Source organism: Penicillium subrubescens, assembly GCF_028828155.1.
Source record: "Penicillium subrubescens strain IBT 31985 chromosome Unknown utg000002l_segment0_segment0, whole genome shotgun sequence".
Classification (NCBI taxonomy): Eukaryota; Fungi; Ascomycota; class Eurotiomycetes; order Eurotiales; family Aspergillaceae; genus Penicillium; species Penicillium subrubescens.
This window is the reverse complement of record NW_026643152.1, coordinates 7,638,608-7,663,555: the sequence shown is the minus strand read 5'-3', so window position 1 is coordinate 7,663,555 and position 24,948 is coordinate 7,638,608. Positions and strand designations below refer to the sequence as shown.

The following is a 24,948-nucleotide window of genomic DNA, read 5'->3' as shown; positions in this document are numbered from 1 at the left end:
AAAAAAGCCTAGTACCTTGGCAGTGGGCAGATCGTCCGCACGGTCGGGCCTTTTCGTGTTTGATTCAACCTTTCACATAATGACTGCGAACTGGCCAACGGGCCAAGGCTGCACCAAGAAAAAACAACAACCAACACAATCCCTGAGCCACCCCATATATCCACCATAATATCCAATACGAGATCGAACGGAGTATTCTATGTAATGCATACGATATTACAATGTCTATGTTATCCATGGTTTAGGAATAGTAAGATCTGAGACAATAAAGCATTCCAGGAACTAATACTGTCTTGAACCAGTGTGACAGTAGTATTGTAGTAAGATATACAATTCAAGATGACCAAAGCTTATGCTTCCCAGTGTCGCTTCGGAATGTAGGCCGAGACAAATATAGCCAGCCCCAGTCAGCCTTGTCTGGCCCCCAAGGGCCAAACGCCCCCATAGGGTCCAAAATACGGGCATACACTATTCTTCGGAGGGATCCGAGATTCGGGTACACTTTTCTGACAGAAACCATAGATGAATGATCCAAGATCTTGGCGTGTAAGTGTTTTACTTGACCCTTTTGAAATTAACGAAGAATATACTAAGACTATGTTATACATAGGTCTTTTCATATAAAGAGTATATGGTATACTACTGTATACTTCTAAGAGAAGAAGCTACTTACCTATCGTAGAATCTATAGGGTAAACCTTCCTAAGTTTATTAGACGAACAAAGAACTGTAGAAAAAAACTAAGAAGGAGGCGTAGGAACGAGATGCACGAAAGAGGTATACGGGTAGGAAAGAGGTGCACAAAAGAGGTATACGAAAGAGGTATACGAACGAGGTGTAGAATGATGTGTAGAAAGAGACCTAGAGAGAGACCTAGAAAGATGAAATAAGGTATGCTCTATTTAAGGTATAAAAACGCTGGATAATGCACCCCATGCTCCATGGATGCCCACCCATCATTACTAGTTACTAAGAGTAAAAGTGAACAGACAAACTGGACGAAACACCAAAAACGCCCGTTGCAATGCATCCGTCATTAAAATACAACACCTTCAAGACACAAACCCTCTCTACCACTCATCATTGCCGAGATTGACTTCGCTGAGCCCTCTCCCGACGAGTACTGCGGGCCGGCGTATCGCCGTCGATCACGGGACTGGCAGGCCGCGGCGTGCGGCGCTGTCGGCCCCCAGGACGAACTCGACCCAAGGCACGGCCAAGAATACTGTCCGCCTTATCATCGAGCTCCATTTCAACCCGATCTTCCATAGTCTCCGCGTCTGCAGTCTCGGGTGTGGCAGAATGCGTCACTTCATCTGTCCATTCCTCGGCGTATCCCGCGTGCCGGATTCTGCGGCGGTTGCTCTCGGTTCGCTCCCGTGCTTTAGTGCGGTTCGCCGAACGATTATTGGACTGTCGTGTACGCTCTTCATTGGCTTGTTGATCTTGCTCGCGACCTTCCGCGGCCCAGAGCTCGAGGGCTCGGTTCAGCAACGTCCCAGCGACTCCCGCGCCGCCGGCAGCGTCTCCGCCACCAGTAGCCCCCAACACGCGAACAGCTTCATGTAGGGCCGTTACGGCGTCACCCGTGCGACCGAGTTCAAGTAGCAAGATACCTCGAGAAGTATGTAAAGATCCAACGAGCCCCCGGTCCTCATACCCTCCAACCCCGGAGGCGGTCGCCACAGCCGCAGAACCTCCAGCTCCTCCACCTAAGAAGGGAGAGTATCCCAGGCTGGTGCCCCCAGCACCGACTCGAAGGCACTCCTCAAATTCCCGCAGTGCCTCAGGTAGACGGCCGAGGCGACGAAGGGCATGACCCATATTGGCGCGAGTTGCAACCCAGGCACCCGGTTCGCTGTGGAGCGATGCGGCCAGCATCAGGGCTTCTCGGAACATCTCTACCGCAGCAGTAAGGTTATTCTGGTGATAGAAGACCACGCCAAGTTCATTGATAACCAGAGGATCGCCTCCTAGAGGAACCCCGGAAGGGGTCGGGGGAAGAGTAGGGATTGAACCAGGTGCAGCGCCGGTAGACATGGCATAGGCTGCACATAGATACTCGTGTGCGAGTGCCATATTATTCAAAGCGAGGTGTTGCATGCCTAGGAAGAGCTGTGGTAAATGGCTCCCTTGGAACAGTCGCGCCGCAGTGCTGTAGGCGGCGATGGCCTGATCATGTTCGCCCTCGGCCGCAAAGGTATGAGCGAATCCGATCCAAGCGGGTGCTGAATGAGGATCCAGGAGAGACGCTTTAGAAAAAAATCGACGAGCCTCGGCGACCTTCGACACAGCTAGATAGTAGACGCCGATAGCGAGGTAAGTGTATGGCTCCTCGGGGGCATGGTCTGCAAGCATGTGCGAGAGCAAGAACAAAGCATTTGTAGCACCCGTTTCGTAAAGGCAGGCCAGGTGAAGCGGATAGACCGCTGGTGCATGGCCTAGATGGTTATTTGCAAGACTGCCTGGGCCATTGGATGAGGTCAAATCGGTTGATTGAGAGGTAGAGAGGATGGAGGAGGTGAGTTCCAAGGCTTCGGCAAACCGACACTGTGTGTAGAGCGCCTCTGCGCGTGAGAGCAAGATATCGGGGTTTTCGGAGAGGTTGTAATGTGTGGAAAGTGTTTCGGTGGCGTCGGACAAGATACTTGGTGCGGAGTACTTAGACAGACGGGTGGTGTAGAGCATCTTTGTGAAGTGTGCCGCCTCCTGAGCGGTGGCGGGGTCAGGAGAGGATATCGAGTCGAAGTCAAGCGATTCAAGGAACTCGAGTTCCTCGGTAGGCGACATGAGGGAGTTCTTCATGAGTTGGTCAAATGCCTCGAAGCACTGCACGTCAATCCGGACGGCATCCTTGTAACAGTCGCGTGCTCGGTCAAAGGCATTCTGTTTGGCAAAACAGAGTCCCCTGAGATAGCACATGGCAGCCTCAAACCTCACGCTCCCTTCTTCATCCCTTTCTCGGTCCTCGCCTCGTTCCCCGCGCGTCGTGGTGTTCTTTCCATTCCGTAGTGTGACATGGCTCTGGCCATTGAGGTGTTGGATCTTGCGACGGCTGTTGTTATTCCGGATCAAATATGTCGGGTTTTGATCACCAAGAATTGACAGCGCTTGGTCGAACTGATTCTGTTTGATGTAGCAGTGAGCTGCAAGGTAGCGACAGGCACTGCTTCTCGAGACAAGGTCTCTGCGGGATAGAAGAGCTAAGGCGCGCGTAAAGTTGTTGTTGGAGAAGTGGACTTGAGCTAGCCAGAAAGCATCCGAATCGCTGTCTTTACTCACTCATTAGCTTGCTGACATCGGAAGGAGATGCGGTGAAGGGAGACGAGGGGCATACTCGTGAGCGCAAGAACCTTGTCGCCAATGTAAATGGCGGCGTCATGCTGGCCGCGATTTAGCGCATCCTGTCGCCAGGAGCGCAGATACTTCTCCATCGCAGATCTGACACAACTGGTCAAGGAAGAAAGGAGTGTAGACGGTCGGCAATCATGCACTTTGACAATTGCCCGCGGAGAATTTGGTTATCGAGCGCCGCGGTGCTGCTCGCATGAGCGGGTCGCGGAGGGTCAACAAACAGTGGCCCGTGCGCAGCTGCCTAAGTAACAAAATGAAGCATTTGTGGGAGGACACGCAACGAAGGATTGATAAATCAGTATGGCCAAAGCGATAGAAACTGGGAGAATCAAGTAACTACTAGAACCTCATTCCAGCTGGAGCTCTTCTCTGAATCTCTGATGACCAGAGCATTGAATGTCACGTGGTCGATGCGATATCACGTGCCCTTATCTCGATAAGTCCGCAAAGTCCAGCGCCACTTCTCTTCCTCAAGCAGCCTCAACTTCCTCAAATCCACTTCACACTTCACCCATCGCTGTACCTCCGCCAAAATGTCCGAGAGAAAGGTCTTGACCAAGTACTACCCTCCCGACTTTGACCCGTCGGCGATCGGGCGCACCCCCAAGCATCTGCGCCAGAAGGGTCCCAAGGTCATCACGGTCCGACTGATGGCCCCGTTTCCAATGAAATGCACCAACTGCGGCGAGTACATCTATCGTGGGCGCAAGTTCAACGCGCGAAAGCAGACCCTCGAGGAGAAATATCTCAATATTCCGATCTATCGATTCTTCATTCGCTGCACCCGATGCAGTGGTGAGATTACCTTTCGTACAGACCCAAAGAGTAAGTGCTGGATATCCCACGTTTCACAAACGCAAACGTACTAACCATGAAATAGACATGGACTATGAGTGTGAGAAAGGAGCCAAGCGAAACTTTGAGCCCTGGCGAGATGGCAAGTCTGGAAAATACAATGAAACCGAGGAGGAGACGCTGGATCGACTTGAGCGCGAGGAAAATGAACAAGAGGAACAGCTGGAGCGAGATAAGATGGCTGAGCTGGAGGAGAAGATGCAAGACTCGAAGCGGGAGATGGCCATCGCCGATGCGCTCGATGAGATCCGGACAAGAAACGCGCGCATTGCCCGAAACGAGGGTTTGGAGGACGAGGTCGCCTTGGATCTCATCCACAACGAGGTGGATGAGGCGAAGTTACGGGAAGAACAGGAGGACGAGGAAGCCGCACGGAGGGCCTTTATGACTGCCACCGGCGAGAGAGTCAAGCGCGTTGTGGATGAGGAGGAACTACCGGTGCCAGGGCCCTCGCAGGCAAAGACTGCCACGACCTCGATGCCGCCGCCGTCGACATCTTTCGCCCGAGTTAAAAAGGCGAAGAAGCCCGGTCTCACCAGCCTTGGTATCAAGAAGAAGCCATCTCTGGTCTAATATGCGTCATATTTTCTGCATTTCTTTCAGCATTGCAAGCGCTGGCGTTTTTCATGAGATAGTGACAGGATACCATGGATTACAACTCAATTTTACTACTCCACATTCCAATTACAAGTTGAAAACTTTCTTTGATAAAGTATTGTAAATTAAAAGCTAATTTTCGAGGTTAAGGAAACAGAGCAGTAAAATCATACAGGAAGAAAGGTATCGAATATCATAAGTAAAAGAAAAAAAAGGAGAGAACAATCATTCTCCTCGACCCAAGCGCCACGCTCAAAAACACAACACACCCATGGAAGCAATCCACCCAATGAATACCCATTTAGCTATGCAAATAAATAATGCCCTTCCCTTTCCTTCCCTATCAAGGCCAAGAGAAACAGAAACGGTCTCAAAGCAGAAACGTAGCCGCTTAGAGGTACGGCATCCACAACGCATCACACGAGGCCAAGTGCTGCGGGTTCACGGCCCGAGAGACCAAGTCAATTGTAGTTTGGTTCGCGGGTAGATTGCCCTCAGGTGGACTGGCAAGGCTGACAGCGCGGTTAACGATGATTTCGCTGTTGTTGTAGACCAGCTCGCGCAGTTGCGGCACAGCTAAGTTGCCACGATGTTGGGCAGTGGCCCAGAACATCATCTCGTCACGCACAAAGACACTCAGCTGCTGCTCGAGCTCGTGTCGAGGCTCTGTCAAGCAGCGGGCAATAGCCATCATGGCACAAGCAAACAGACCCTCAGTGGCAATGGGACCGAGCAGTGTCTGGATGTTGGGAGTAAATCGGAACGGCACCTGCTCGGGGTTGTAGAAGATTGCCTTGGCAGGGTTGATGGTCGGAATCAACTCTGCACCCCAGATATCGCCTGTCGAGCGCGACACCAAAATCTTGTTCGGGTACCGGTTGCCAATGTGCATAACGTAGGTCATGAAGGCCACCGCGGCGTACTGGTAGGCGAATTGGCGTCGGAACAGCCAGAAGTCTGCGAAATTGGGATAGGTGTTCTGGAAGTACTCCAATACCACAGTGCTGGGAACCCATTTGTCTTGAATTGCGGTCAAGATCTCGGTACGAAGAACCTGCTGTTGATCGGCCGTGCGCTTTGGAGTGTTAGCAACAACTGTGGAGTAGGAATAGACTGTGGAACTTACATTCTGCTTTGTCTCTGCCAGAGACCGCATACGATCCATGGTGAAAAGCACCGGCTCATCCTTGTTCATACCAACACGTCGGCAGTAGTCCTCATAGATGCCCTGCATGGAGATATACGAGGAGTCATCCCGGACCAAACGGATGTGCGGTGCCAATGGTACCATCAGAGGGAGATGGAAGTACAGATTGCGGCGCCGGCTTTCCTTGCGCTTGGCTAGCAGGCCGTTGAAGATACGGAACAGCTGAAGAATGCGTTCTTCACGGCGGCAGTGGCGTGCAGCAGGGTGCTGAACAGCAAAGGCTTGGATGCTACCGTCGTGACCACGAATCTTCAAGCGGCGATGACAGACGCCAATACCCCGTACGAGGTCCACGTCGGGTAGGAAACGATCGATGCGAACAAAGTCCTGGTTCTTGTCTTTATGCAGGAGGTATTGTCCGGGAACTTCAACTTCATCAAACTTGAGGAAGCGGAACTCGCTAAGATGCGGCGAGTAGCTCTCAAGGAACCCAGACTGAGGACGACGGTCAAGCTTCTCCTCAAACTTGTCACGCCAGCGGCGCAGCTTTTGGATGTACTCGTGCATCGTTGGCTTCTTGACCACAAAGTCGGCCTCGAAGGACTTGCGAATGTGCGCGGGAAGGATAGTCTCTGCAAACCGGGTAATATTGGCTTCGGTGGCAGGCGGAAGCTTGAAATCCTGTGCATACGATCCAGGCATACGACCCACGTAGGCAAGTCCATCGTTCAGAAGCGCGACGATGAGACGATAAGCATCCTCGTCGGGCGGGCACTTGAAGTTCTTGTGGATCTGGTCGACCATTGTTTCCATAGACAGAGCGAGCAGCGGGAACGCAGTCTTCAGGCCAGACATGATCTCGTCTGAGTACTCCCATGGCTTTCGGAGGGGCTCCTTTTCGGTAGACTCCCCAGAAGCGGCACCTTGATTTGGCGGCAGAGGCCCAGTCTGTCCAGGTACTTGGAGATGGCCTTGCGCCTGCTGACCCTGGGCTTGCGGCTGGCCTGGGATGGGACTTTGACCTTGGCCCTGGCGCGGTGAGGCCTGGACCTGCGCGTTCGGTGGCTGAGCGGGAGACTGGCCTTGTGCAGCTTGAGCCGGAGATTGAGCTGTCGGCAAGTTCGCTGCCTGACCGGCGGGAGAGGCACTCGGGGCTGGTGCACTAGCTGGGGCCTTCTGGGCAGGGGATGATGTGTCACCACTCGTGGGTGGCTTGGTGCTTGGCGAAGATCCCCCCTGCTGGGCCTGTCTGACCTTGTTCAGCTTCTCTTGCTTCTGATCATGCTGCTTCTTGATGCTCAGCATGTCTTCCCGATTCGTGCGAAGGAGGAAGAAGAGGGCCTGTGGGTAGAGCTTGGCAATCTTCACCAGCACAGCCTTGCAGAGACGAGCCTCACGATGAGACAGACTGGTAAGAAGTTGAGGGATGAAGGTAATCCAATACCACACTGGAGTGTCTCCCTTAAAGTTTTCAAAGGCGCCGGCGATCTGTCCTTCATCGTTGTCCAGGCTGAGAAGCCAAAGGATACGGCTGAGCAACTTGCGCGATTTGGCACTCTTGTACAGACCGGCCGCTTCCAAATAACAGCTGACGGCGTTGCTGGCCAACTCATAGTCTGACGGGTCCGACTTGAACCGTTGATCGCTGTACTGTCCCCATTCAGACCAGGCCTTTGCGAGTCGGAGGTCGTAGTAAAGAGCAACTCCGAAAGCCTCGTTGGCATCATTGACGTGGTCGAGCTTAGCAAGGAACATGCCCTTGAGAGTGTAGAACTCGGCCTTCTGCTGGGGTCCAAAGTAGTTGAGGTTGGTGTTATTGATCACATCCAGCCCACTGTTCAGTTCCTTGGGGTTCTGGTAGTGGCACTTGGCCTGCTCCCGAAGCTTGAGGAACGCTTCCTGGATCTCAATGTTGGGCAGTGTGTAAATCCGGCTGAGCTGGTTGATGCAGACTTCGGGCATTTGATGCTTCCGAGCGACATGGGCAAAACGGTTGATAATCCAAGCCGTCTCGTGGTATCCGCGATAGGCATAGGAGTTGCTGGCCACATTGTTAGTCTGCGGTGGAAGAAGACTAAGGTACGTCTGGTTGATAAGCTGGAAGATATGCTGTCGCCAGGTGACAAGGTCCTGCCAGGCGTTGATGTCGTCCCACAGGTTTGGCAACCGGTCCCGCCAGGTTCCAAGAAGGAGCTTCAACTCCGCGGACTTGGTGTCCAGATTCCGCTCGTTGGTCTGAGCCAGGCTACCGCAAATGTGGCTGGCATCATGCAACTCAACCAGCAGTTGGAAGTGTTGCAAAATGGGGATATGGGCATTGGTGATGCGCTTCGGCAGTTGCAGCCACTTGCGAATTGACAGTTGAATGGACTCATCGCAGACGCTGTTGAAGTCTTGCATGTTCTCCTTCTTCATGTGGTACTGAAGAAGAGCCATGAATGCCTGGAAGAAGGTGCGTCGTGGAGTGGGAGCATCGGAAACGGACTTGATCAAGGACTCGAGTTGCTCACGAGTACCTTCACTCTGCCAGTTTTCAATGTTCCTCCAGGCAGCCTCGAGCAGAAGATCATTTAAGTTCTCGTGCTTAGCGAAATCACTCAAAATCTCCCACTGTTGAAGCTTCTGGGCGCAGATCAGCCAGTGATCTTCCCACACGAAGTATTCCCCCTGCGAGAAGGGCATTGCCCCGGAGCGTGCCTTGATTTGCGCGTTCTCGTAGAGCTGCTGAGATTTGTCCCACATGCCTTGTTGCTCGTAGGAAAGGGCTGCATTGGTTTCGACAAACTTGCAGCGGCGGCGCCAAGTACCATAGAAGAAGTCATCTTCTTGAAGACCAGCATAGACTTCAACTAGGGCATCCAGGTTGCTCTCGCGAACAGTAGGAGTATCAATGATCGGCTTGATGGCGCTTTCCTCCAGGTAAGTCGCAGCGGTATACCACGCATCATATGTTCGACTGAGGTACTTCATGACATGCGGTGGAACCTTGAAGCGTGGGCTGGCACGCACAACACCTTCGAGAAGGGCTTGGACAACGTTGGGTCGCTTGTCCAATTGTCGCTGGTGGTACTCTCGGGTAAGCAGAGTGACCATGCCCTTTTCAAGATCGATGCGATCCTCCTTGGTCAGGGTGGACAAGTAAATAGGGAACAAAGTGGTCCACAGCTTGTAAGCCACCTGCGAGTCGGTATGCTGGAGCTGAGAAAGAGGCTCAATCAAGTCACGAACCCGAACGTCGCCAATGTCGGACATGAATCGCCTGCGGTCAGCAACGAAATTCTCCAGCTGACTCTCCACCATAATGTCGGCTTTCCTGGCGTCCGTTTCACCACCAGCGAAGAGGAACGACAGGGGATACACCGTGAAATCATCTTGGTGCAATCGAGCCGTGGTGTTCATATCGACACAGCCAAGAATCAAGTGGGAGGCTTGTGCCAGCCAGAAGGAATCAGCGAGGGTATCCCAGTTTTGGCAAGTCAGCACATAGCTCAACCGGGAGCTGGCGAGACGAGTCAAACTCTTATCGAAGATGCTCATGAATCGGTTCCGCATCTCCACGTCTTGAGCCCGAGTACCGATCAAGAAAGCATGCTCAAGCCTGACAGTCAACTCGGTCCGTGTGATCTTGGAGTCCTCGTAGATGCGAATAACGAGATCGAGGAACTTCTTCAGCATAACCTGATCCGGACGAGACTCGAAGAGCAACATCTTGTGCAACACCGCCGTCTTCTCTTTGAGGGTTGGCCATGACTCGGTTGAGTGGAAGATCCACTCCTCGGCCATACCCAAGACTTTGCTGCACAGCTTGTTATTCTGGGATCGCTCAACGATTGAAGCAAGCACGCTGAGGAACGGTCGACGCTGGTCACCGAGATGAGACATCCTAACTGAGATGAGCTCAATGGTCTTGAAAATGAGGTCGACACCCAATTCGATTTCTTGCATGTCAGGAACTCCTTCGGCTGGTTTCTGACCCTGCTGAGGCTGCTGGCCGTTCTGGGGGGTAGAGGCCGCAACGTGCTCCTTGGCAAGCTTCTGCGAGAAAGCCTTCATAACAGCTGGAATGTGCGTGTCGATCTCGGCAGGCTTGAGCTTAGAGAGAGTCCACAGGGTGTTCAAGGCAGCAGTGTAGTTGCTAGCGGACAGCGTCTCGGTGGCAATGGCAGACAAGTATGTAGCAAACTCTGACGGGGTGCTTTCGGTATCCATAGCATCTTCATCGTCAGGTTGATCATCTGGAATAGCCTCGAGGACACGGCGGACGGGAGGTGGCAACTTGGGAGAGACATCTAAATCGTCTTCCAAGCCGTGCAAACAATCTTGAATCTCCGGGTTGTCAGACTTGAGAGGCTTCTCAAGAAGCTTCTGGATGGTTGCAAGGCGAGCTGTGATCCACTCATCGGGCTTGGACGCGATCAGGACACGCAAGACCTGCAGGGTGTTGACCATAGGAGTGATCTGCTTCTCGTCGGGTTTGTCTGCTTTCTCGCCAGCCAGGATAGGCTCTGTCACCTTTTGGTAGAGATCGATATCCAGGTCTCCCCAGTACTCCTTCGAAAGCAAGTTCCGAAGAAGACTAACGGCCTTGTTGACCATCTCACCAATTGGGACTGGCTGTGGAGGTGGTTGCTTATTGGTGGGCACATGGCGAATTCGAGCAGCTGGAACCACAAAGCGCTCAGGAATGGTGGTGATGAATGTAATGAGATACTTGATCAGAGCAGCACGTAGTTCAGGAGGCACCGTGTATTCAGACCGTTCTCGGCTAGGTGGAGGTCCAAGTGAGGGAGATGCGGAGGCCGTCTCATGTGTTTCCTCGAGCTTGCGCTTCTTCGCGTTTGGCGATTCGAGAGCTCCATTTGGCACGGTGGGGCTTGTTGTAATCGCCTGCACACGTTTCTCTTCCCAGTGCCAGATCAGGCCAATCAAGTTGAGAGCAAGTTTCTTGCTATCATTAGACGTGTTTGGTGGTCCAGCGATCTTGATCAGTGAAGGAACAATGAGAGGCACAAAGTGTTCCCGCGATTCGTAGAAAAGATCCGGCTTACGCACTAGGAACTGGAAAATGCTCATCACCTGCTGCAGGTTGGCAGTCTCCTCAGCTAGGATACGCCTCGGCCACTTAGCCCACAGCGGGTATCTTGCCTCGGGGCCTTGGTTACCAGCAGTCCGCGTTGGTAGAACCGGGGCCAAGACATCAAGAGCCTGCGTGACGAGAGCTCGGCCTTCGTTCTGATGCGCTCGTAACAAGGCGACATAGACCTGGATCACAATCTTGAAAGGCGTCTCGTAATGGGCGATGAAGTAACTGATTAGCACATAGGCACCATACTTGTTGATGATATCTTCGAGACGGATGTAATTCCAGGCGAACTTGATGATATCCTTTCGAGAGTCCTGCACCGTCTGATGATGGTACTTGATCAGCAGAGCTGACAACTGCAGCAGCTCCATGCGGGAATGATCGACTCCAGCTTGGCTCGACTCCTCGCTCAAATCAGCCAGCTGGGGTTTCCACAGACGGCTCTGGATAGACTCGGTCATACTCTTATCCATGAGCTTCGGGGTGTTGGCGGGGCTGTTCCATGTGGTCTGAACATCCATAGCAAAAATTGGGTTGACCAGGTGTCTGAAGGCATAGGTCTTGGTCTTCTGAGAGCAGGCTCGCTGGCCGTACAGGTCGAGACAGCGCATGATGACCGATCGACGGTAGTCAATCGATTCGTTGACGATGATATGGCTATAAATGAACTTGGGAAGTGCCAGCGTACGCTTGAACTCGTCGGCAGACAATCCATCGATGACTTCAAAGAGGAAATCGAGATCATGAGAAGCTTCCGTCAGATACACGGTGAAGATATCCATCAACTGGTCCTCGGCCTGCTCGACGCGAAGGCGCTCATCAGGAGGCAAGCTATCGCTTCGCAACTTGCGCTCTAGCTCTCGCCCAGAGGACAGGAGCTTGCTTCGCAGATCCGCGTGGGAAACCAGCCAACGCTTAGTGGAACTGTATGAGCAAATGGAGTGTGCGATGTAAATGCCATTGATCGCAGCAGTGTTCCTCTTCTCGTCCGTGGCATCCAGCCCAAATGCGGTTGAGGTAAAGTTCTCAGTATCGGCCACAACCGCATTGCGAAGAGCGTCACTCTCGGGATCAGCCAAAATCTGCCCGAAGAAACGCCCATAGCTCTCTTCCTTGAAGCGAGCAAGGAAGAATGCCAAGCTCTCCTTGGGGTAGCGGTTGAGATACTTGACGAGCGGCTTGCGGAAGGGACTGTGGGATGTTCTCCGCAATTTCTTCTCAAGGTCAAGAACCTTGTCGATGAGGTTCTCCATGAACGACGTGGCAGCCGGAGGAAGGAGATGGAAGATATTAAAGATGGCGGCCACAATCTTCATGGAGGGGTTCTGCTCGACAAGGCTGAAGGAGACTTTCTGCAAAGTCATATCATCGGCAATGACCTTCATGTGATCCAAAAGGCGAGCACCAATCTCGACCTTGAAATAGTTGGTCAAGAGCGTCAAGAGGCGAGCCAGACCATCCAGGCCAGCAACACTCAGACGCTTGGGATCCTGCAGATTCATGAGAATCGGGCGCAGGCCATTCTGGAGCAAGTCCTTGGGAAGCTTGTTGGTCTGCGTCAGGACATCCTTGAGTCCAGCGTTCGCGGCCTCGATGACTTCGGGGGCCCGCGAGTATAGGGACTTGAAAAAGACGGAGATGATTCGAGCACGGCTGGTGTTCTGCGGAGTGTTGGCAAAGTCAGGGAAATTCATGGCCATGGACAGTAGGCGCAAGCAAGCGACGCGCAAGTTCACAATCATATCGGCGTTCTTGAACTCATTTGGCTTGGACGCAAGCGAGTCATCATCGGCGTCGGCAAGCGCAAGGGACTCCAGCATCAGTCGATTGAGCGGCTCATTGAAGCTCACAATCTCGTTCTGCAGGCTCAAGCAGTAGGTGATGGCGTCAATGAAACCGATTTGCGTGGCAAATGGCAAAGCACGCAGAGGCTTGTTGAAAATTGACTGAAGAAGGCGATCCCTAACAGGATGGATGAGCTCGTGCACCTCGCAGCCCAGCTCCTCCTTGAGAGTAGAAAAGCAGAGCTTTGATGTCTCGCGAACATGCTTGTTCATGTGGCCAAGCTCATACACGAAGAGGCCGCACAGGGAGAACAAACGGCTCTTCTCGTTCTTGAGATCGTCCTTGGGAATCAGCTTTCCGCAGCGCTGAAGGATCAAAGTCATAGTTTCCTGTGACTGTACCCGCGTAGAGGCAGGGAGATCTGCAGGCGTGTCTTTGATGACGTAGAGGAGCGCACGAGAGAATTCGACGTGTCGCTCATACAACCATGAGTCCCCAAGGTCCATCTTTGTAGCCAAAAGCTTGATGCCGAAGCTTCCACCGGCCTTTGTGAACCACTCCTCACTGTGGCAGCTGTGGCAAAAGACGCGGCCCAGATGTTGGAAGAATGGAAGCTTGGAGCCTTTCTCCGGGGCACCGAACATGACTCCAGCGGCTTCTTTGACAACCAGCATTGCCTGCTCCGCGGCCTCGCGAACGTGAGCGCTGTCAGACGAGAGACACTCAACGATAGCTTCGGCCAGGACCCGAGAGTCAAGGTAAACAGGACCTTCTCCGTTGGCGACATCGAAAGGCTTACGGTTGTGGCGGGCTTGGGCAAGAGCGCGGCCAACCTCGACGATGGCAAAATGCTTGGAAACATCGGCTACGAAAGCAGATGCAGCTGGCTCGAGTTCGGGGACAGTGGTAGCAAAGATACAAGCCTTGAGAAGCTTCTTCACAGTGGCTTCCTGCACCACCTTCTTCGGGATCGATGCTGATCTCTCAGACTTCTCGAGGATGTCAACCATGGCACCAGCTTTGCCCTCGAAGAGATCGTTGGCATGAAGGCGAATCAGAGAGGCCAGATCGTCGGGAAGATTCTCAAATCCAATATGGAGTTTGAGGTGCGAGCTCAGCATACGATAGGCTTGCTGCTTGTAGTAGATATCCGAAGTCTTGGTTGCGGGAGACTTTGGTACCTCCATTAGCTTTCCGATGGCCAGGTCAATACCAATATCCACTGGGAAAGGCCGCTTCTCGCTCGGACCAATGAGTCGGATGTCGAAACTGGGGTTGTCATCGGAGTACTGCTGGAAGCTCAACTCGGGCGGGTGATTCAAGAACTTGCGGTTGCGGCCACCAAGCTTGCCGAGGATGCGCATGGTAGTGTGGGCGTGGAAATGGTTGTAAGGATGAGGTCGGAGATGATCCCAAAGCGCAGTCATCAGCTCGTCCATGATAGGAGACATGATCGGGTCGAGATAGTCGGCTGTCAAGTTGTCCACGCAAAGTTCGAGGGTGCGAAGACCTTGCCCAACGAGGTCAGAATCAGCACGCAGGGCCACCACAATCGGTCGCATGAGGTAGCTCAGATGAGGCAAAAGATGACTCAATCGCGCGGGAACCGTCAAGGTCAACTCGACGTAGAGATCCCGCACCTGAGGTTTGCGAGCAGCGAGGAGCAAGTTATTGAACGTTTCCAAGAGCATTTCTAGAAGAGGAAGAATTTCCTTGTACAGAAGCTCAAAACGTCCACCGCCGATACTACGGAACAGTGAACGCAGCAGGAGGAAGTAGTTCATAGGCTCCTCGGCCGTGACTGACAACTCGATGCACTTGGTGACAATCTTGGTGACATGGGGGTGAAGTACCTGCTCGTTTTGAACGGAGAACAGGGTCACGGCCATGAATGACAGCTTGAACATCCTGAGCAGAATCTTCGCCTTGGTCATATCGGAAGTTCCAACCTCGTGAATGCGCTCCATGAGGTACTGCAATACCATTCCCGAGAATGCTGGCGATGTTGCTTCACTGGCGAGGAAGAATTGTGGCAGGTGAAGCAGAGCCCCGTGTTCGAACATGAGCTCATGCAGATAGGGAATTTCTGAATGGAAGACCTCGTGGAACGTCGCGGTATCAATGCAGTGGAAGACAGTGCCAAAGCTCTCCAGGAGCTCTTTCTCTTCTCGTGTCATGGGCGCGGTGTATTGGCTAGCGAGGAAATCGAATGGAGAGGAGTAGTTCATCTCAGGGGGTGACTGGTCCACACCATAGTAGCGGAACACACGGGCACCCTCGTGGAAGAGCTTCTTGATCACCCGAACCTCCTCAGCATTGTATCCATAGGAGACTTCAGACCAGTTGATAGGAACACTATTCGAATCAATCTGGACGTCGTCTGGATTACAGTTCTTCAGCTGATGGAAAATGTTCTTCAGACCATTGATCAGATTCCTAAAAAGGAAGATGTTGTCCGAGACAGGGTCCCCACCACGATCTCGCGGGCTGGTGGTCTTAATCGGTGAGGCAGAGAAAATGTCGATTTCGTCCCAATCAGGCGGTTGGTCCTTCTCCGCAAGGTAGTTCTCGACGGGCGGTTCTGTGTCCTTCCGGGAGTCCTTATACGCCTTGGAAACCTTGACTGCATTGTTGAACTGATGGTTCATAGAGGCAAACTTGTCACCAATCGCATCCAAAATCATGATCAAGAAATAGCGTGCTTCGCGCTTGTCTTCGAGCCTTGAAATCTTCTCCGCCATGTTCAAAAGCAGCTTGGCACTCATTGTCTGAAAACTTGTGCCGGGGAAGTCATCATGAAGGTTCTTGGTATAGACTTCAACCGTGCGCCGAATTTGATCACGGCTGAGGTACTCTCGAACGTGGTGGATAAGATCAGCGAGCATGCTGTACGCCAGAGGGCGCATAGTCTCGTATACAGTGAGGCCGTCACCAATCAGAGTACGCTCATCGAGAAGTTCGTCAATCTTCTCCAGGAAGATCTTCCGGTAATTGAAGTTGATAATATGGCGGATGGCAACGAGTAGCTCCTTTCGTGCGCCAGACTTCTCTCGAGGGCAATCTTGGAGCAGACGGACAACAACGGATGGCAGCGTGGGAAGAAAATCTTGAAGTTGATGAGCATAAAGGCGAAGCAAGTATGCCAAGAAACTCATCGTCTTCACTTGAGCTGTAATGAACTCCCCGAATGCCGCGCGGTTCTTGATCTCCTTGCAAACTCCAGTGAAGATCGTGCCCTGGCTGGCGGCGTCTGCGTGTGCCTTCTCTTGTGGCTTGGCCTGCAGGAGCAAGATCGACTTGATCAGCGGCACAAAAAGCTTCACATTCTGAGCAACCGAAGCACGATGCGTTTGGAAGATCGAAACTACGATGATTGGACATTCGGCCAAAACCTTGAATGACTGCATTCCCTTCAAGATCACGTTGCTTGCCTGCTGGTCAGGACCCAAGTCTGAGACAGAGGTAGCAGGTGAACTTGGGCGAGGAGATTGGAAATTCTGCGCGCTGGTATTCGGCGTTGAAGGCATGCCGGATGGTGTCGCTTGATTGGGAGTGTCGAAGGTGTCCCGGACTACCTGGTCCATGGTCTGGAACATCTCCTGGATGAGCTCCAGGAAAGGCTGCACCCGTGCGGCGGTAGCCTTGGCCTGATTTCGCTCCATATCCATGATGGTCTTCATGCACAGGACCGCATTTTCTTCGTTCTCAATGCGCGCAAGATCCATCAACACATCCACCATGTCCGCGGCGTACGGTTCGACATCTGGAGATGCTGTGGGTAGTCGATGGAGTGTCTCAAGTATACAGTTTCGGAGTTTCTAGAACGTGCTAGTGTTATTGGGTGTTCCTTTGTGAAAGTGATCATCGCAAACGATTGCGCCTTGAATCCAAGCGGTTGATTATCTCACCTGCTCATATGACATGCTGAAGAAGACCGGGTCTCCTTTCAGAATGGTCTTAAAGACAGGCCATAGCTTTGCCAGGAACACGGGGTAGCTTGCGCCCTGGCAGAGCGGCTCAATGCTGTCTCGCAATTCGGTTGCGACATTTGCTCTGACTTTGATGTCTGTGAAGAGGTAAAACCAATCAATACCGTCGCATATTGATAGATACTCGACTCGACATCAATCCCATTGTAACATACCCAGCTTCTCGTCGCCCAACTTGCTGGCGTAAATGTCGATATTGCGGTCCATGGCGGCGTTCAAGCCCCCTCGGAAGGGCCAGTCAAGGGAAGAGGACTGGAATCACGGCCAGGCCCGGTGGCCGGCTGGTATATTTCGAGCCCGCGCAGTGGTCTCAGATCAAAATCGGTGGATCATAGGCGAGGAACGGGGTTAAATCGAAGCTCGGTGAAGGTCGTGCAATATGCTCGAAAAGATCGATTGAAGATGAATTGATGAGGGAGGCTGGAGTTTCGTCAAGTCATTTGATTTCAGAGGAAGGCTTGCCTAGTCCTTTTTGAAAGTGACACAGGACGGCAGAGCTCAAGAAAAGAAGAAACCCTGTGGGAAGAGTGTGTGGGGGAGGTTAGAGAGTGAGGAGGGTTGAAGATTAAAGCGCGCGACCTGGCCCCGAACAGAAAGCGTAAAAGGACGCGGGCTATCGCAGAGACCCCGAAAGAAACACTAGTCCGTTTTAGGCAATCCGGCATGTGTTGTTCCGATCCGATGTACGCGCGCTTATCAAGCGATTAGACGCGCGGGTCCCCAAGGGGTTTCCAGAATGCGAGAGTACATAGAAGGAAGGAAAGATAAGATGGATTGACAGAAAGCTAAGATGGATCAGGTGTCCAAGCTTTGGTACTATTCTAGATGCCAGGCTTAAGTTTGATTTTCTAGATACATCTAGTCCGTTCCAGCTCTCCCCAGTCAGTCGGGCGTAGTGCCAACACTCAACCTTAACATAAGTTGACCAGAAGTCTCTCCTTGGCCAATTCCTCTTATTCGTCTGCACATATTTGCTACCATGAAAATAAGATTTACCGATTTTGCCCAAGGCGATATCATGTCTCAGTACTGGTCTAAACGAAAAAAACTGGCAACACGTAGAAAAGAAGCCGCCAACATGCGGGAGCCGATAGATAGAAACGCCATTTGCACCCATTTTCCATAACCCGAACACGGTTCTAAGACAGAATCCAGCTCAGAGGTCCGCTCAGTGATCAAGGCCCACGCACACCCGGGGTGCCCATCACAGAAAGGGAAATATCAGAGAAGCCATGTACACAGGTAAAGTAGAGGATTTGGAGAGAAGAAGATAGAAGAAAGATGGATGCGGCAAAGAAAACAAGGCAGAGTCGAATGGGCATCAATCCAGCAACGAGGCCGGGAATCAGGACACAAAGAAAGAGAGAAAAAAAACATTCGTCGCAGCCCGTGTTCGCTATGTCATGGGAAGAGTTTGCAGAAAATCAAGGGAAGACACATGTCCATAAACACATGCCCCATCACTGTCCGAGGCATTATTTGGTCGAGTTGCTGCGATGCAAGATCTGTACATTGGTGGCACTGGTACCACTGCCAACCGACCGTCGTCGCGGGCGAATTTCGCTACCGCTACCACTCCGTCGTCTCCGGGAAGTGCTGCCACCACGAACGGATCCACGGCGTCGTGTCTGGAGCAAAACGGACGTTTCCATTAGAATCACGCTGGCTGTAAACGGGTGGAGATGGCCTCTTAGCAAAAGACAAATACAAGGGAGGATCGTGCCAAAGACAATAATCAATAAAGCAGAGCGCCCGGCTGGGGAATGCACGTATCTGAAACAGGCAACGCAGCGAAGTCGATCAGAGATGCTCGGGACTCACCGAGTTTGGGGTTCCTTCGCGAGCAGGCCGTTCCTTGGGGGCCTCGGTGTCTTCCTGAATCTTGAGGGTGTTCAACCGCTTTTGGCTTTCATTGGTCATAGCCTCGACCTCGTCGATGGGCTCAGGGACGCTGAGGACGGGCGCAGGTGGGGGAGGAGCGCCATTCTTCCTCATGGTCGCTTGTTGTTCAATGACGTCCCATCGATCTTGTCGACTCTTTTCCCGTTGGTCGGCGCTGTTCTGGTGTTCAGTGTATTCATGAGAGCACTCATCGAAGAGTTGGGGGTTAATCTCCATGAACATCTTCATGGCGTTGTACACCATGCTGTGGATAGTTCTGCGGTTCAAACAACAGTCAGACAGGTTGTCGATTGAATGAGACGAAAACAAATGGATTTACTTACCGGTTCCAGTGTCCCTTGGAGTTCTCGTAGAGAGGGGCGAACATGATTGGGAGGATAGTCTCCACATTATCGCTGACGAGGTTGCAGAAGTACTCGTTGTTCCAGAAGTAGAGAGCACGCTCGGCAACCTGGGAACAAAGAGAAAGTCAAGGGGTTAGGAGATAAAGTTTATAGTGAAGGACGTTCAATGATATGCATACCTGGAAATGTGGGCTGGCGACAGACTTGGCCAGCTGGTGGAAAAGGGGTTCCTGAACTTTGGCGAACTCTCCGGGGTCCATAACCTCGAAGATATCCTCGACTTCGTTGAGGTACATGACCTCCTTGGTGCTGTTTGTCTTCGGCCAGTAACGCAGCAATCCAAGAACGACCTGCACGGCGACAAATTAGCATATTGCGGAGGGGTGACCTGATATGCGTCAACAGTGAGTGTGAAGCTTACGTCTTCAGTCAGGCTTGAGTCCTTCTCCAAGAACTGAACAATACAGTATGCCAGTTGAGGGTGATACATGCTCAGGCTCTTGACCTTGTGCATCGGCAACAAGACCCGAGTCAAGAAGAGCTTGTGCTCCTCCTTAAGGGGCAGCGCAAATCCGTTGATGATGGAACCCAGAATCTCCAGCAGTTCGGCGATACCATTGTGTCTCTCCGTCTCGTACATGAATTGGAAGAAGACATTGTTGATAGATCGTCGAATGTATGACCGGAGATTCAAGAACTTTCCGTAGATCCGGTGCAGAGTAGTCTTCAGGAAATCGCGCTCGCGCGGGTCTTCAGAGTCAAAAAGATCCAGCAACTATATCATTGTTAGCAACGGTAACCATCAACGCTATACGAGGCCATTCAAGTTCATACCTGAAGCACAAATTGATGGTCAATGTATGCCTTGGCAATGTTTGTGTTGAAGTCTTGGCTTTCGATGAATCGCAAGAAGAACTCGTAGACAACCTGGATATGCGGCCAGGCCACTTCGAGAACGGGCTCATCCTCCTCCGGGTCGAAGGCCTCGCCTTGAGGTGTCATAGGCGGAGGAATCGGGCGGAACAGGTTCTTGGCGAACATCTCCACGACGCGAGGGTACATGGGCTCCGTAATCACAGACCGGTTGTTGGCGACGTAATCCAAGAGCTCGTGGAGAGCCAGTCTCTTGATCTCCTTGGACTTCATGTCGGCAGTAGGGTCATTGAAATCGAAAATGATGTTGCACTGGTCAATCTTCTGCATGAAGAGATCCTGGCGCCGGTTGGGAGCCACCTCGTGGAAACCGGGTAGCTTCTCCAGCTCGCGCTGACGCTGATCGGAGATGTCAAATCGCGAGGAGTGTTGACGCTTAGGGGTCCGAATTCCTTCCGACATATCTTTCGGGGTTGTCTGAAGGCGATCGAAGACGTGCGACTTTCTCGGCGGAGCCAGGTCACCGGGCATAGTCTCGGCAGCACCGGGGGGAGCCTATCCATGCGCAGAGCAGGTTAGTATCAAGTCCGAATAATGGTCCTATCACACCTCCGGAGCAGTGAACTTACCGGGCCGCTAGGGCTGATGATCACACTAGGTGCAACTGGCTGACCCTGCCTTGTTGGAGTACCCGGGCCATTGCTGATGGGCTGGCCAGCGATCCCGGCTCCTGGAGGTATATAGTGCTGGGCCGGCGTGGCGCCTGAGGACGGGGTGCCTGCTGGCGAGGCATTATCCGGCGACTTGCCTCGCGCATCATTCAAGGAAGTTGTGGACGATGTAGGTGTGCCTTGGCCTGGAGATGCCGACTGCTGTGTTTGGGAAATGCCGAGGGAGGCTTGGCTCTGGGATGAGTTGGATTCCTTCTTTTTCGAGGATTTGTTGGCGTCCTTTGCCCGCGACAACTGCTCGTGCTATATAGTAGGTAACAGAAAGATGTCAGCTTGGGTACAAGTCGAGAAAGGGGGCTAACCACCCTTTTGTATAGTGGGGGGGGGGATGGTAGGCGGAAGTGGTCGTGCGGTGAAGCAGAAGACCATCGACGAGGGTGACGACTTACCACTCTCTGTCTAAAACCCTTCATTTTCACAACGGTATGGACAGCCACATGTACTCCGATGGTATTCTTGGTGCTAGTGCAGGCGGGCGCTGCACTCTAGCCAGGATTACTCGGACGGCAGGCGAACGGGAGAGGGGGCGGGACGAATTGTTTGTATCGACCTGTAGGAAAAGAACCGTGAGTATTTCGTGTAAAGATAGAACATAAGGCATCCAAAGTATAGTAGGTCCGTCTCCAGTCATCTCTATCAGGCCGTCCACCAGGGGAAATGGGTGAGTCTCAATGACTGTTTCCAGAGCGGGTGATGTAGCAGCATGCGCACGGGGCAGGGCGCTTCGATGTTGAGGATGAGGGCCGAGGGAGGCGAAACGGCGACGAAGGGCGGGTAGTACGTACCTCTTTGACCTGAGATAGGACAATTGACGTTTGAGGTGCAAAGAACACTGGACGGCGCGACGTGGAGGTCGGTATAGGGCGAGCGTAGTTGGTCCGCTCTAAAGGATCTCCGTGTCGCTTAGTGGCAGGCTGGGGCGGGGGGTTCGAAAGCGCCAGAGCCACCCGATTACACTGCGCAACCAAGGCCAAATCAACAGATTTCAGAGGAAGCTGGCAAGGGCCAGACAATGCACAAGGTTGAAATCAGGGATGCTGGCGGGTGGGTGGGAAGGGAGGAGGAGGCAGAGGAGGGTGTTGTTGAGGTAAAGGGAAAGGCGGGTTCTCCTGGCCGTGATGGTGATGGGGGAGGGGGCTTCGACTCCCAAATGTAGTCCACACCGCGGGGGTAAGCCGGGTTCATCTACAGGCGCAAATAATTTGTAGCATTTGATCTAGTCTTCTAGTTTAGTTTACTCTACTTAGCTTTATTATCATTCTATTCTATCGCATCGATCCCATGTCCAACCCTATTTTGTATGCGTTTTCCCGCTTCTTTCGCTGCTTATGTCACTTGGTCACGTGGACACGTCCAAGGGGAAATTTGAGGTCAGTCCAGTAGGTACAACTCGAATTGACGGAATAAGTTCGAGGAATCTGATAATTCCATTGCTAAATATTGAAAAACAATATTTAATGTCTATTTTTATGTACTTTCAGTGTCGTTTTTGCACTCAAGATACGCAATGTTTGGATACCTATGTAATAGTTAGGCACACCTGTCTCCCAAAATATATATTGTTCTCGGAGAATGGAGATGGTACGTATTCGCATAGCGGGCCTCAAAACTGTTTGCTTTTATTAGTGTGTTTATATTCATTTTAGCTTCGACCAGATGTTGAGTGCTAGGAGAAATCTAACTCCGTACTAGGTAATCATACAAAATATGCCATCGTGAACAATTCGATCCGATTTTCCACCGTCATACCCGCCACGCCGATCCTCAAACACTGTGAACCGTGGTCGCGCTGCCGGCATCCAAGCTTAGTCATCCTTCGCAGCCCTTCCACCAATCTTGAAATGAGAGACACTGGTGCTGCTTCGGAGGAAGAAGACTTGCATGCGAGAAAGTGAGAGAAGCACCAGATAGAAAAGATACTACTGCTTCTTTTCGAGATTGATTTGGCCGTGGTTCATTGGCCGTTGTCTGTTCGCTATCTCGTCCTTGACTCGGTATGGGGCTTGTTTGATCTCTATCCAACCACACCTGCGCAGCCATATATCCATCCACCACGGGCCTTGATACATCTCATTCTCCGTCACATTCCCTCGCCACTCCTACCTGTGTTAGCACCACCATCATCATGGAGACACATCGCGAGTCTAGGACCGCCTCCTTCTACAGAATCCCGCCTCTGCACATGGTCAGCGTGGAGCACCCTGCAGTGATCCGCAATCTCGATAAAGCCGTCGCGACTTTGCAAGGCAACACCGGCATCGAGAAGGTGAGTCGAATTCCATGACATTATTCTGAAAACCAGAAGCATCAAATCATCTAACCGCTTCTAGATGCTGAACCCCACCAAGGCTGATACTTCGGTCAATTTGATGCTCAGGCCGGAAGATGCCTTGTCACGACCCATTCAGTCAACAAGCTGTCCATCAAACAATGTTCTCCTCAAAGTAACCGTACCCAAGCGGACGGGTCGAAAGCGTAAGAGAGGGACGAATGACCCCTTCGTTGATGCTACCCCAGAGTCTGCGGGAGAGCATGTGCGGCGGCGGCCCGCGAAGGAAATCATGCGCAGCCTAAGTGATAATCCCTCGAAGTACAGAGTTGAGGCCATGGGAAAGATCGAACGGACTCATGTGTTTCGAGGTTCGTCTCTACTCTCAGCTATTTCTGGTCGGAATGAACTGACAGAAAGGTATTCCAGGTATGCCTGATTTTGTCTACTCGACCGCGAGGAGTGCCTTCATCAACAAGTTCCGGGAGCAGATTCTCCCCTATGACTGTGAGTTCATTCCAATAAAAATCCAGCGAGGTCGATCATCGGCTAACACACAAGTAGTGGAGAAAATTAAGCAGTTCGATATTGATATGAGCAAAGGCGCCACTGTGAATGTGGATCTCATCCCCCCGTCTGCCTTCAGCCAAGGAGATGTGCCATTCCAGTACATGTATGTCAAGCAATACCTTTGGACTTGGACTATCTCGAAAATCCACTGACACTTTCCTACCAGCTATCGCCAAAATCCAATGGTCAAAAAGGCCGTCGGCCAATCCGGCGAGGTCACAACCGTCAACACCCAACAAGCAGCCCGAGTGCGCACTCATCTAGTCGCCTACGACATCCCCGAAGTTCCCACCGAGCCTCAAGAAGGTCTCGCCCCAATCGAGGAACTCGAAAATGGCCTTCGCGCAACCATCCAAGTCCTCGAAGAACTCTTCGAAAGGCGGCCTGCCTGGACTCGCCGCGCAATCCGCAACTACCTCACCACCGACGAACAGCGCAACAACCTGCGCCACGCCATCCCCTACGTTGGCTACATCTTCCGCTCCGGACCCTGGCGCGACGCCATCATCAAAATGGGCCATGACCCACGCACTTCCCCCGCATACCGCGACTATCAAACCTTCATGTTCCGCATTCTCCCCCGCGAACCAGAACTCGCCCGTGACGGCGGCACCGGCCGTCGCCACAACATCTCCCGTGTAATCGGCGACGAGATGAATCAATCCTCCGAACTAACAGACACACACATCTTCACGGGCCAACTCCCCCTCCCACGCGACGGCCGTATCTGGATGGCCTGCGACATAACCGATCCCATCCTATCAAACATCCTCTACCCACCAAACCCGCCAGAGGACTTCCTCCGACCAACCTGCGAGATCATCACAGACGGCTGGTTCGGCAACGGCACGCTGGCCAAAGTCAAAACGATCATGCGATACAAAATTCAAACACTCATCGAGGACCGACAACCGCACGACTCGGACTTTCGGCGTATCATCGCGTTCCCGGATCATGCGTTCACTGAGGCGGATTTGGCGCTGTATACGGTTCCGATGGAGGGGACGCTTAGTCGGGAGGTTACTATGGCTACGGAAGTGCGGGCTTCGATTAAGGGGGCGCCGCTTTGGCGGAAGATGCATGATCGGGGGCGCGGGGATTTGGATGGGGAGAAAATGGGGGCTTTGAAGAGGGCGAGGGGGAAGGGGAAGAAGAATAGGGCTGTGGAGTTTGATGTTGAGAGGGAAGAGGGACATGGAGAGGAGGATGAGGTGGAGGTGGAAGGGGCTGGAGATGGAGATGCCAATGAAGAGGAGAGTGAGAGTGAGGGCGAGGAAGAGGAGATGGAGCGTGTGGAGATGTGGGAGGAGCAGGCTGCTGCTGCGGTCAAGGCTCGAGAGGCTGCGTTGGCTGAGGAGGATGAAAATGGAAATGGAAACGAGAACGACGATGAGGATGAAGATAGTGATGATGACGAGGATGATGACGAGTGAGTTCTGATGGGAATTG

The 24,948-nt window shown here is 52.5% G+C and overlaps 6 protein-coding genes across 6 annotated transcripts; 3 read left to right on the top strand and 3 right to left on the bottom strand.

Annotated features, from left to right (window-relative positions):
- Window positions 1–1,080: 1,080 nt before the first annotated feature.
- Window positions 1,081–3,434, bottom strand: N7473_004091 (anaphase promoting complex subunit CDC16; the record flags this gene model as incomplete). The annotated part of the gene is made up of 2 exons (XM_057150031.1): window positions 1,081–3,272; window positions 3,338–3,434. 2 exons carry the CDS (start codon window positions 3,432–3,434, stop codon window positions 1,081–1,083), a joined length of 2,289 nt encoding a protein of 762 aa, XP_057013685.1.
- A 375-nt stretch (window positions 3,435–3,809) lies between these two features.
- N7473_004090 (Saf4/Yju2 family protein) lies at window positions 3,810–4,886 on the top strand (the record flags this gene model as incomplete). The annotated part of the gene is made up of 2 exons (XM_057150030.1): window positions 3,810–4,179; window positions 4,235–4,886. Coding segments are annotated over 2 exons (918 nt in total), but the record flags the coding sequence as incomplete, so codon positions are not given.
- Window positions 4,887–4,924: 38 nt separating this feature from the next.
- On the bottom strand, window positions 4,925–17,017 carry N7473_004089 (histone acetyltransferase TRA1; the record flags this gene model as incomplete). The annotated part of the gene is made up of 4 exons (XM_057150029.1): window positions 4,925–5,881; window positions 5,933–16,639; window positions 16,730–16,887; window positions 16,966–17,017. The coding sequence occupies 4 exons, from the start codon at window positions 17,015–17,017 to the stop codon at window positions 5,198–5,200; spliced, it is 11,601 nt and encodes a 3,866-aa protein (XP_057013683.1). The 3' UTR covers window positions 4,925–5,197.
- Window positions 17,018–18,610: 1,593 nt separating this feature from the next.
- On the bottom strand, window positions 18,611–21,073 carry N7473_004088 (protein phosphatase 2A regulatory subunit RTS1; the record flags this gene model as incomplete). The annotated part of the gene is made up of 7 exons (XM_057150028.1): window positions 18,611–18,968; window positions 19,036–19,163; window positions 19,236–19,406; window positions 19,478–19,831; window positions 19,891–20,484; window positions 20,559–20,903; window positions 21,050–21,073. 7 exons carry the CDS (start codon window positions 21,071–21,073, stop codon window positions 18,611–18,613), a joined length of 1,974 nt encoding a protein of 657 aa, XP_057013682.1.
- Window positions 21,074–21,317: 244 nt separating this feature from the next.
- N7473_004087 (uncharacterized protein) lies at window positions 21,318–21,816 on the top strand (the record flags this gene model as incomplete). The annotated part of the gene is made up of 4 exons (XM_057150027.1): window positions 21,318–21,321; window positions 21,379–21,437; window positions 21,489–21,512; window positions 21,568–21,816. 4 exons carry the CDS (start codon window positions 21,318–21,320, stop codon window positions 21,814–21,816), a joined length of 336 nt encoding a protein of 111 aa, XP_057013681.1.
- A 969-nt stretch (window positions 21,817–22,785) lies between these two features.
- N7473_004086 (transcription factor TFIIIC subunit TFC1) lies at window positions 22,786–24,932 on the top strand (the record flags this gene model as incomplete). The annotated part of the gene is made up of 5 exons (XM_057150026.1): window positions 22,786–22,926; window positions 22,991–23,300; window positions 23,359–23,436; window positions 23,494–23,602; window positions 23,666–24,932. The coding sequence occupies 5 exons, from the start codon at window positions 22,786–22,788 to the stop codon at window positions 24,930–24,932; spliced, it is 1,905 nt and encodes a 634-aa protein (XP_057013680.1).
- Between the last annotated feature and the right edge of the window lie 16 nt (window positions 24,933–24,948).